This window comes from Gekko japonicus, unplaced genomic scaffold (genome assembly GCF_001447785.1).
Source record: "Gekko japonicus isolate JY-2015 unplaced genomic scaffold, Gekko_japonicus_V1.1 scaffold229, whole genome shotgun sequence".
In the NCBI taxonomy this organism is placed as follows: domain Eukaryota; kingdom Metazoa; phylum Chordata; class Lepidosauria; order Squamata; family Gekkonidae; genus Gekko; species Gekko japonicus.
Window position 1 is genome coordinate 1,004,945 of NW_015166426.1, and position 13,023 is coordinate 1,017,967.

Consider the following 13,023-nt stretch of genomic DNA (forward strand, 5'->3'; position numbering starts at 1 on the left):
CAATAGGCAACTGAATATCTTCATATACTCATATGTGTGTATAGCTTTAAAGGGGGATTAGATTTAGACTCAAGGAATGGGTGTTATCCAAGAGTCTCCAGAGCTAGAATACTGTAGTTCTGATGTTGTTTCAGAGAAGACTTCTGAAGTGGTTTCTCATAGTTTGATGGAAGAGGAACCATCCAACTGTGTGGTACTTTTTACCACTGCCCCCTGGAACACCCCCCCCAATCCCCCCAGCAGAGAGACGAGGGGACCTGGCAACCCTATTACCAGGTCTCTCAGACCCTGGTGTGCTGTTGGGACTCCACTGAGGGTTCACATGAATTCTCAGTAAAGGAAGCCCCAACCCATTGCTTCATGGAGGACAGGTCCATCAATGGCTGCTAGCCAAAGTGACTTGGGGAGCATCCACATCCAGAGACATTAAACCTCTGAATACTGGAACTAGGAAGCAACATCTGTGGGAGACCTTGGCCTCTGTGCTCTGTTTGGCCACTGTGTGAAACAGGATGCTCAACTAGATTGAACACTGGTGTGATCCATCAGGACTCCTCTTATTCTCAAAACTAGTCTCCCTGTGGCAGCTGGTTTCGTTCGAAAGCGAGAAATTGCAAGTAGATAATCCGGCCTTACAGGAGACAGCCCCAGCATGCCTCCTGAGGGACGCGTTTGCCTCCTCGTGAGGAGGAACGAGAAAAGGCAGGCTGCGGTGCAGCCTCAGCTCCAAGAGGGGGAGCGGAGCCTGCGCAGTCATGCCGGCCACATGACCACAGAAACATCTTCGGACAGCGCTGGCTCTTCGGCTTTGAAATGGAGATGAGCACCGCAACCCTAGAGTTGGATTTGACTGGCTTTCGAGCAAGGGAACCTTTACTTTGAGAGAGAACCATGACTTTGGAGATATATATGCAAAATTTTAATTATTTTTTTAAAGGAATAGCTGTTCTCAGAAAGATTTGCAACCTCGATAGTGCAGCATTTCCCTTTTGAGAATTAGATAGGAAAAAAATGACTGTAAAGTGACTAAAAATATAGCCTGCTTAATTTTCTTTGTTTTCCATGAAAAGAAGGAAAGGAGCTTAGATGCTGAATAATTAACAAGATAAGTTGGTATTAATCAGCTGGTGTAATAAAAATTCAAACTTGTGAGAGGGAAGAAAATGTGTTGTGTGACAAAGTGCTAAATGTATCCTTAGCATTGCCTTTTTCTAGCTGCTTTTAGAAAGTGTAAAATTTGGGATATGGGGCAATATGTAAGTGTGTGCATGTGTGCAAGTATGCATTCGTTGTGTGTTATTAAAAATAAGGCTAATGATTTTCATATACAGAAAAGCCATGAAGTGTTTCTTTCCAAATGATAAAACAAATAACTGCTTGGCATGTATATGTAATACTGGCGTTAAAATCCGTCTGTCCATAGTTGTGATGTTAAAGCAGATAAAGGTGGTAAATGTTTGGAAAGGTTTAGATACTCATTAACAAGAGCCTTAGCTAGCCTTAGCACATTTCTGTGTTCTAAGGACAGTGCAGTTTGCTGATAGTGACTCATGATACATAGGGGGACAGTTTTAAGCCATTGGGTTTATGCAGATTTCCACTAGATAGCTCCATCAGCGTACCCTTAAGAACATAATAAGAGCCCTGCTGAATCAGACCAATAGTCCATTTAGTCTAGCATCTTCTGGAGGTCCAACAACAGGGCATAGAGGCTGAGACCTTCCCCTGATGATGTCTCCTGGCTCCCAACAACGGGGCATAGAGGCCTTGCCCTGATGATGCCTCCTGGCTCTGGGATTCAGAGGATTAGTGCCTCTGAATGTGGAGGTTCCCCTCAGTCACTATGGCTGGTAGCCACAAATTTATCTTCCATTAATCTATCTAATCCCCTTTTAAAGCTGTTTATTCCTGTGGCCATCACTGCATCCTCTGGCAACATTTTAATCACTATTTGTGTAAAGTAGTATTTCCTTTTGTCTGTCCTTGAACCTACTGCCCATCAGCTTCATTGGATGCCCTCAAGTTCCAATGTTTTGGGAGAGGGAGAAAAAGTTCTCTTTGTCAGTTCTCTCCACCCCTTGCATAATTTTATAAACCTCTATCATGTCCTCCCTTAGTCATCTGTTTTCTAACTGAAAAGTCCCAGATTCTTCAGACTGTTCTCATAGCAAGGGTGCTCCAACCCCCTAATCATCTTGGTTGCCTTCCCCTGTACATTTTTCCAGGGAGATACGGTTACCACAACTGTTCACAGTATGCCAAATGAGGCCGCACCATAAATCTATACAGAGGCATTACAATATTGGCTGTTTTTATTCTCAGTCCCCTTCCTAATAATCTTTACCATAAGAGTTTGCCTTTTTCAGTACTGCAGCACACTGGGTTGATACTTTCATTGAGCTATCTACTATGATCCCAAGAACTTTTTCCATCTTAGTCTCGGCAAATTCAGACCCCATTAGCCTACAGTTGGGATTTTTTTTGGTCCCAATGTGCATCACCTTTACTAGGGGTGTGCACATAAAAAAAATGTATTTTTCAGGTTCGGGTAAACCAAGCCCCTAAAATATTGGTATATACCGATTTTCCCAAATCACAATATCGATAAGATACTGGGGTTCAGGAAAAAACGGTACTGCTGAATATATTCGGCACCATTACACCCTATGGGGAAAGTTCCCATAGAGTATAATGGCACTGAAGCCTTTCCTTCCCCAGGCTCAACTTCTGGTCAGTGTCACTCTCTACCTTCCCTCCAAGGGTCGGCTTGCTCAGGCACCTCATGGCCATGGGGCACCTGGGCAAGCCAAGGGAAGGCAGTTTAAACTGCCTTCCCTCCAAGTTTAAACTGCCTTCCCTCCAAGGGTCAGCTTGCCCAGGTGCTCCATGGCCGGGGGCTCCTGGGGAAAGGATGGGAAGGCAGAGCTGGTCAGTTTCACTGAAACTGACACTTTCCCTCCCTCCCTCCCTGAATAAAAACTGAATAAGATTGGCTTTTATTATTCGGCAAAGCCGAATGCACACCCATAACCTTGACATCCACCATATGGGTGTTTGGCAAGAGGACTTCCACAGATGAGAGATTTTAATGTGTATGAATACGCTTAAGATGTTTTACTTGCAATGCAGTTCTAAGTAGGTTGCATTCCTCCTAAAACGTTTGACTCCAATATCCATAGAAGGGTGTAACTTTGTTTAGGAATGCACCATTATTTCCAGATTAACAGAAGAGCAGAAGAGCTATAGATGGGTAGGGGAAATACTTTGCTCTCTTAAAGGTGGAATCACCGACACCTCCAAGTAGCAGAAGAAGAGTCGGTTTTTCGAAGAAGAGTAGGTTTTTATACACCAGTTTTGTCTACCTTAAGGAGTCTCAAAGCAGTTTACAATCGTCTTCCCTTCCTTTCCCTGCAACAGGTACATTGTGAGGTAGATGGAGCTAAGAGAATGGTGAGAGAACTGTGACTGGCCAAAAGTCACCTAGCAGGCTTCATGTGGAGGAGGAATAGGGAATCAAACCAGATTAGAGTCTGCCACTCATAAACAGTACACCATGCTGGATGAAGGCTGAGGAACGGGTCCTGGGTAACAGGACTGGTAAATACATCTGCATGAAACTGTGGAATATTGTCCACCAGCCAGTACTGATTTGTTTGTTGCAGGTGGAGAAATTATTGTGCACGAAGGCATTTATTTTTGTAATACTCTACAGGTTCTACAACTGCAACATTCCCTGGTATTGAAAATGTGTACTAGGCCTAAACCTGGACTTGAATTAAGTCCTTGAAGCAGTATTTACATACTTGTAGTACACATTAAACATGTGAGTACCAAAATGTATGCATCTGGCCAGAGTTTATAGCACATCTATACATGAAAGCAGCAGGGAGTTTGAAGCAGAAGTTCGTTAGATGTGCATTTGCTTGCACAGAATCTGTAGGAACAGGTCAGTTGGCCATGTTGCTGGTCAGATGTAAATTGAGTGTGGAAAACCTTAGCTCATGTGCAATTACTTTGCAAAAGTTACTCTGCATTGCTTCTTCACTCTGGCTTCTAACTCTGTTAGAAAGCCAGAGTAAACACTTCATCCTTTGCTTATTTCTCACAGGGGTAATGTGTCAAAATTATAGGCTTAATCATTATTAATTCCTTTGATATTTATCAATTGCAGTAACATTAATCATGATAAACACCTCTGGTATTAATGTGGATGTCATTAGTGGAGCACTTCAAGATTTTCTGCTGTTGCTCAGCCTTCATTAACTGGACCATTAGTTCCAAGGTGTTACTTTTTGCATAAACAACTCCATGTTTCCTGTACTCTCCCCTCCCCAAGTCTTGCAGATATTCTGAACTACAGTTTGCAAACATGAATTCTATTTACTAATGTAACAGGATGTATTCAGATTTTTCACACAGATACTGTGTCTGTCCAGACTAGACCTTCAAGTGTCTGAAACTGTTATATAGAAATCTGGATTGTTGTCTTTCCCTTGCTTGACAACCTGATCGCCATCTTGCTACATTTCAATCAATCAATTTATTTGTCCGTCCAATGACCAGTACAAACTGGAAGCAAAAGCTATACAATAAAATCATTGGGAAATAAAATTGGTTCAACCAATTACCAATAGTTAGAAATCTCTAAAATTTAAAATCCAAACATAAAATTTCATGACAAATTCTACAAGCTGCTGAAAAAAAATTAGTGTAGCTAACAGTGACCTGATGGTTAGCACCCATTAAAAGCATCTTTAAAATATCAACATCAGAACACTGTGGATAATTATTAAACAGAAGGGAAATTATATTTAACTGAACTTCCTGATAAAAGTTACAGTAAAACAGTACATGTTCAACTGATTCCACCTCTTTGGTGCCACATGTACAGGTTCTCTCCTTCATGGGAGTCTTTTTATATCTCCCCTCTAAAACTGCAGAGGGGAGAACTCGCCATTTCGCCAAAGTAAATGCTCTTGTTTGACTGGGTACCTCCAGGAAGGAGAGATAAGGTGCTGGTGCAAGAACATATTTAAACTTCTCTGGAGTCAAGACGTTTCGGACATTGTTAATATCTCTTTGTCACTCTATATAAAGCAACCTTTGTTTGATCATTGATTTAGCTCAATCATAACCCATTCAGAGAACAAATTTGAAAGAGAAGCTCATATTTTGCAGATTAGAATACTTCTCCCAAGAGGGCTGAAAATTGTCTTGTAAGAGTAAAGCTATCAAACCCTTTGGGTGGTTTGACAATTTTAACCAATAATTGATGGAGGCAAGGCTTACCATGGCCTCCGCCTTAACCAAACCTAACTCAAGACGTAGACTGGCATTGGACACACAACTAGGTACCTGAAATAAAGCTCTCAAAAATCTTGATTGGACTTTTTCTAAAGGAGCAAAATGGGAAGAGGGGAGTCCAAGTATTGTCTCATACATTAATTGGGGCAATGGTTTTTTTTGCCTGAAATAACCAGCGGGCTGGTGGTAGATATATGCCTCCTTTGGTGTAAATTTAAGAATGTTCTGTGCAGATTTTTGACTAGTTTGACATACGGTTAAAGAACACAGCAACCTGACTAGTCCTGACTAGCCCTATCTCATCAGAGTTTGGAAGCTAAGAAGGGTTGGCCACAGTTAGTACTTGGATGGGAGACCACTAAGAAAGTCTAGGGTTGCAGAGGAAAACAGTGGCAAACCATCTCTGCTCATCACTTGCCTTAAAAACCCCATGATACTGGGGTTGCCATGAGTTGATTGTAACTTGATGCTCTACAGTTATAATTATTTAATGAACATATGTGGAACTCAAAAGTGGGGCAGTTGGCTCCATGGTAGCGTATCTGCTTGGCATGCAAAAGGGTTCCAGGTTCAATTCCCAGAAACTCCACTCCAGTTCAAAGGATAAGATAGTAGATTATGTGAAAGTTCTCTACCTAAGATCGTGGAATGATGCTTCTAGTCTGGATAGAAAGTGTTGACTTTGATGGATCGATAGTCTGATTCTGTATAAGGCAGCTTCATATCTCCCTGGAGTTTTAAGCAGAGTGCTTTCCTCCCCTGACCCATGAAATTCTTTAACTGGTAATACAAAGGAATGAGCTTGAGACCTTCTGTATGCAAAGCATATGGTCTACCAGTGAGCTATACAATACATAATTCTTACCCATGTACTCAGAAGTCATTCTTATCCATTAATTTTTAATGAGTAAGGTCTGTGTTGCCATTTAGCACAGTATCTTTTGTCCAGGTGTTCAAAAGGGTAAGGAAATCCCACATCTGCAGTTTGCAGGTTGTCCAGATCCTTCCAACTGAAGTGGTTATCTCAGACAATCCCTCTTAATGGGATGATACTTGTGAAAATAAGGTATGAATTAACCTTAGCAGGAGATGAAGGTTTGCCTGCTATTTCCTTCATAGTACTAGAGCAATTCTTTTTTTTTTTTTAACTCTTTCTGGACAAATATACACACACAATCTTCTTCCTTCAAAAGCTGACAGCCACTCTGAGCCAATATCCCTTCAAAATCTCTCCACACGTAATGCAAATATCCTATTCCCAGAGCTTTGCATGTTGGACTTCGAGAAGTATTTATCTCCCCGGGAACTCCAGTTAATTTAATATTGAATTATGTTACTAATGTCTGTACGAGTTCTCAGAAGGCTATATTTATAGATGTAGCTCCTTTTCTGGTGGTGTCCTGCTTCCAGGCTGTGAAGGATAGCCAGTCTTATAGCTCTCATTAGCGGTAATATGTTTGGCAGTTTGAAATGAATAGACAAGCCTCATGGCTTTTATGGCACTATGCAGACTTTCAGAATGGACTGTTTTTAAGAGGAGACAAGATCATTGAATTAATGAAAACTCTCTAGCCTCTTCGCACTTGACTTGCAAGTCAGCAAGCCCTTGGTATTTTGTGTCAGCAGGGCACACCATCTTGCCCCTTTCATACCCAACAAGGCATGTGTCTACTGAATTGCCCATGTCATCTTGAATATCATTGTGTTTTCTTGCAGGCTGTGACCTAATGAACCATGGCATCCTGGCACTTGTCAGTTCCATTGGGTGTACGTCAGCTGGATCCCTCCAATCCCTGGCAGATGCTATGCACATCCCTCACCTCTTCATCCAACGGTCAACAGCTGGAACTCCAAGGAGTGGCTGTGGGACCACCAGGAGCAATAGGAATGATGACTACACGCTTTTTGTTCGCCCGCCTGTCTACATCAACGATGTTATCTTGAGGGTGGTCACAGAATACGCCTGGCAGAAATTCATTATTTTTTATGATAGCGAGTATGGTAAGCATTTACTGTGTGTACCGGGGGGGTAATTGTTATCATTAAATGCATATAATAACATTAAATGCAATTGCATTAAGATCCTTAAAACCTTCCACTAGATTACACTCCTCTCGGAGCATTTTATGACAGCATTAGCATTTCACATAATCCTTCATTAAAAAAAAAAAAAATCCCCCCGCTTTCCGAAAACCGTCGTCAACTTTTATGGTTTTGCTTGATAATTCTTTTGATAAGTGCCAAATTAAGACATTCAGGGGATTCCCCCCCCCTTTCCTGATGCTGAGAAGCACGCTTGCAACCCTTTTGTGCACTTCGTGTCACATGTGAATGTTCTTTATGTGCCTGAGAACATTTGGGGGGGGGGGGGACTGAATATGCAACTCAGCTGAAACAGGCTTTGGATTTGACCTAGGAGCCAATTTAAAGGAAAGCCAAGATGAGCCTTCATGTGTGCAAATTACCCAATCTTTCTTCATCTGTCATCTTCCCAGTGTCATGTTTCCTACTGAAATGGATAATGGCAATTCAGAGGGCAGCACACATGATATCTTTCCTTTTAAATTAGACAGCATAATTTAACAAATCTTCATCCCGTTATTCTGTCCTTAGAGGAGAAGGAATTTAAAATAGTCTTGTGGGAGCAGGGAACACACTTGCCCCTTTGTCTAAGTCCTATTACAGTTGTCGAGAAGGGGGAAAGTATTGTATGCTGGTGAATTGAATGAGGAGTCTCCCTCTAGAGATTTAACTCAGCAGCATGAATTTCAGAATCACTCATTTTCCTTGGATAGCTTTGTGAATGTGTTTCATTTGTGCATGTGGGCTTGCAAAGTAATTTTTCCCCCTAGGTCAGATTGGCTAAAACCATAAGAGGGTGCTTTAGTTATTTCTCTTCAGCATATGGCTTCTCTTATTTTCTGGGGTCATCTTGAGAGATTTCCTCCACAGGTGTATCATTCACAGTGCACTTACATTCTCTCTCTGGTTTGGATTATGTGGGTTGTTCCCCTTCTGCAATTCATTTGTAGAACAAAGAGAGGTATTGTGTTTGACTCCATCTCCCATGGAAGTCAGTTTGGGTTTGGCTCTGCCTTCTATGGCAGCCATTTTGGGGTGGCACACACCACTCCCTCTCAAATTCCACAAGTGCCCACAGACTCAAAAAGACTGGGGACTCCTGCCATGGTTTCTTGATAGTGTATTATCCAAATGATATGTAGATGGAGCCTGAGCGCCTATAAAATACTGCACAGTGACTCAGGATTAACATATTTAAAGCACAGGATAGCCAGCAAACAGGCACTTAGAATGTCTCAGCAGGGAGCAGATCTAAAAAAAGAAAAGAACAGATGCTGTTGACTACTGGAGACGTTCTTTGGGGCTTGCTCCAAGAAACTACAGGAGTTGTTTCAACAAAGGCCAAATTCCAGCTGAACTACTATAACCCTCTGCAGGACCTGATGACTGCCCAGAGCCTGTCCTTCAATTGATGTTGGAAGAAGTTTAAATGGACAATTCTCTGGTCTGGATCTGTGGTTCTGCATTGTTTTACCATTGAATGGCCTTAAAGTATGCCTTTTGCTATTTCCATTGGGGCATTTGGGAAAGAAGCAGCTTGTGGCGGTTGAGAGGTTTGTTTCAGCTCCAGAGTGGAAAGATCTGAGAGTCAAACTACATGTTACATTTTTTGACAGACATTCCCTCCCTGCCCAAGTGCAGCTACCATAGCAGTTTTTCTGCAGGGAAGGTCAGTGAAGGAAGAAGGGCTGTTTAGCCCCTCCCCCTGCTGCCATCTTGTTTCTGAAAAAGATCATCCCCAACCCCCCCCAAGCTTCTTAGAGATGACAGTTTTCAATAGGGACATGGTACAAGAAGAAAGGTTTAAAGAACTTTTATCTCCCCCACACCATTCTTACCCTCTGAAAAGCAGCACCTGCAGCTGTATTTGGAATTGAGGGGGATTAAAAATGGAAGGGGGGGAGGGACGTTTTACTCTGAGCTGTCATCTTCAGAATCCAATAGTTTCTTCTCATCTTCTGAGAGTTTCTGGGGACTTCTCCCTTGCTCTCGATCCTAGCTTGCAATGATTATTGGAGGGATCTGGTGATGGAACCAATTGTCTATGGTTCCCAAGCCAGTGGGTTTCCTCTGGCTCTTTTAATTGAAAGCCTCCAAAACTGATCAGTTTGCATTAAAAAATGGTAATTTGAAAGCTCCAGGTACACAATAGTTGTATGCCTTAATCTAGATATGGAGTTAAAATATCATTCAAAAGAAATATATTCAATAGAAAAATACCTTTTTTGTGTCACTTCAAATATAAGTATAAAGTGTATAAGCATAAAGAATCTTTGTCAGCCATACAACTCAACAACTTGCCATTCCAGTCAGGGTAGCTGGATACCAGTATTTGTGCTCAGATAGTTAGGGAAGGGGTCACTGTGGGAATAATTAAAAATACTTCCCTTCTGAATACTAGAGTTTGCTGTAGCATTAATCATGGAATCACAGAATTGGAAGGGGCTTTTGGGGCCATCTAGTCCAATCCTTGACTTAATGCAGGTAATCCAAGCTACAGCATTCCTGATAGGTGGTAGTATTTGCTTTTGTTTGCAGACCTCCAGTGAGGGAAAGCCGACCCACTTACCCTAGGGATACCTGGCTCCATAGTCAAACTGCTGTTACCATTAGAAAGTGCCTTCTAATGTTCAGTTGAAACCTTCTGCACTCCTGAAACTTAAATTAGGAAATCTATTAAAATCTTAGAAGAATAACTCTCACAGACCACTTGAGAATGGACCTGGCTGTCATATTGAATACAGATAAGAAGAACTTTAATTCTAAAAGTCTACAAACATATATGGTAGCGGAAAGTTCTGTCAAGTCACAGCTGACTTATGACAGCCTTGTAGAGTTTTCAAGCCAAGAGACAAACAGACGTGTTTTGACATTGCCTGCCTCTGCATAGAGAATCTGGACTTCCTTAGTGGTCTCCCATCCAAACACTAACCAGGGCCGACCCTACTTAGCTTCCAAGGCCTGATGAGGTTGGACTAGCCTGAACCATCCAGGTCATATATAGTTTGCTGTAATTCTTATTAAGCTGACTAGAAATTGCTTAGTGGGAGTTGACATTTTGATATTCCTGCCTGCTTAAAAACGTCCTCCCCCCATCCCACCTGGGATACATTGAGGAGGTTCCAGAAGGGAAGGTGAGAGGAAGGAACAGAATGTCAGCTCCCAGCTGGAAGACAAGGTCCTGATCTCCCCCTCCCAATAACTTTGGTAGAGTTCAGCAGAGGGTTGGGGGTCCGGCCACACACCACGGCTCCACTGGGCCACTAGTTTTGCACCCCAGAATTAGAGTAAGAACAGGAACTTGTGAATGATGTTCCTTAATTCCCAATCTTTCACACATTCCCTGGCCTCATTCTATCGCTCCTTCTTCCTATTAGTTTTTGTCTCAGCACCATTATGTTCTTTGCAACTTCTCTGCTCCAAGTGCACAAGATCAGCACATGGCTGCTTTGCAGTTCCATGGCCATATCTGGCAGACAACTATTTTCATGCTTTCTCAAAACATTTTGACAAGTCCAGACAGAAGGGAAGCCATGTATATCTGTTGCCAGGAAACCCATAAAGGACTGAGCATCACCTAGTGACCTAATTTGCACTCTTCCTTCTTCTGTCAGGTCTGAACAAAATTCAAAGAAAGAAGCAATTAATGAATGAAAACAATGTGTCAGCACACATTGTCACTTGTATAATATCAAGTTGTAAAAGATGGGAGTCATTAAGAGCTGATACGTAGCCAAAGTCTACTTAGCATCTGTGGCTGATCTCCATTTTCCACTTGTGTTCTCATTTATGAGATTGGCAAAGGATGCAACCATCATTTGGAATCTTTGTCTCACAAGAGAGAGATGTGATTTTCAGAGGAATGGACAAAAAAGACAATAAAGTGAAATATTACTCTCTGTCACAGTTCCAACATCAGGCTTTTTGGTCCATTATGTAGAAGACCTACCTAATTCAGACAGATCCTTGGCACGAGGAGGCACTGTGTGCCCTCTCACAGCCACAACAGAGGGAAGGAGGTCCCCCCCCCCCCTTGTTCTCCACCTCTCTCCTGACCCTGCTCCTTTCAACCTCAGGAGCAAGAGCCAACATGTCCTGCTTGGCTGCTTTCCCTTTCCCTTTTGAAGGGCCTGGCTCATCCTGGGGCCAGTCCCTTTGGAGGCCCTACTCCTCTGGAATTCCCATGGGATCTGAGCAATTCCTATGGCACACCCCAGCTGTGACTCATCTCCTTTCCCCACCCCTGGCTCAAGGCTGCCTCTCAGCTGATTGTCAGGCAGTGGGCTGTTAAAGACCCAATCTCAGTCAAGCAATGGAGCAGGAGGCTTTGCCACTTTGGCACATGGGCACTGAGGGTGGGTCCCCTCTGAGTCAGAGAACCTTGGTGCTGCTCGGGTCTTCAACACACTGGGGAAATGTCCAATTAGTAACCAAAATATGATTCCTTTGTTAGACTAACTATAATTCTGAAAGTACCAAGCTAGCTTAGTTTTAATTTTCTAGAAGTCTTCTTCATGGTGCCTTTAAAAAAAATGGAATTTTCACTGAGAGAAAAAATGAACCCAAAATGGCATTTTTAAACCATGCAAAGAGATTAAACTCTATGTAAAAAATACGAATTACATAATAAAGCAATACTATGCTAAATATATTTTAATATTTAATGTGAGCGAATGAAATTTAGCGCTTAGATTTTAACAAAAAAAATGCCATTGCTTTCTTCCCACTACAACTGCATTCTTTGCTGACCCTTTAAAGTTTTATGAAGTTCAGAATTTAAAGTGGCTCTTTATAAACCATCTCCCCCATTGACTCTCACACCACAAGCAAGTGGATCAGCATCATTCACTGAGAACTTCCTCTGTAGACAGTTTATAGAGAGCCCGTGTAGTGTGGGACCAGGATCTGGGAGGCCCAGGTACTGCATGAACCTGACTCTGCTGGGAAAGCTCCCTGTGTGAACTTGGGCCAGGTTGTCTCTCTCAGCCTAACCTCACTCACAGGATTATTGGTATGAGAATTAAATGGAAGAGGGGAGAATGGCATTGAAAGCTGCTTTGGGTTCCCATTGGGGAGAAAATGATGCATAAACAAGCATAGGCGCCATGAATACAGTTTCCCCCATCGTTAGCAGGTTCATATAATTCTAATTCTGTCGTGTTGTTTTTAAAGAAATTTCGCATCATGCCTCATGCATTGACAATAACGTTTTATTTTTTTATTATCTCTCTTATATGGTTCTGCTGGTCATCTTATGTTTTGATATGTCTTTCTTTTGACACAGTGGGCTAATTCTTGAGGGGTGTGGTGGTTTGTCCTTGGTTTAATCAGGTCTTCCCTGCTTTGTTTAAGGTATATCACTCATCACTTTTAATTCCAAAATGCCTTAGTTTTTCTCTGAAAATAATGCTTGTAGCAACAGCAATAGCTGAATAATGCATGGCAAAAGTGTAATTTCATCCATTTTGTATCAGACTCTCTCCCCTCCTCTTTTAATGTACTTGGTACTTTAAGAATTGCCTCCTCTCATACTGTCCAGCCCACTACCTAAGATCTTCCTCACAAGCCCTGTGCTAGAGTTGCCAAGTCGATCTGCACCAGGAGCGGAGGCTTCCTGGCCGGCATCTGGTGTGTGCG

General features: G+C 42.2%; 1 protein-coding gene across 1 annotated transcript in view; it reads left to right on the top strand.

Moving 5' to 3' along the window:
* LOC107110907 (glutamate receptor ionotropic, delta-2-like) overlaps window positions 1-13,023 on the top strand; it is a 1,200,243-nt gene that overhangs the window by 597,171 nt on the left and 590,049 nt on the right. Inside the window, 1 exon segment of the mRNA XM_015411751.1 lies at window positions 7,021-7,305. Coding sequence (XP_015267237.1) covers window positions 7,021-7,305 — 285 coding nt within the window.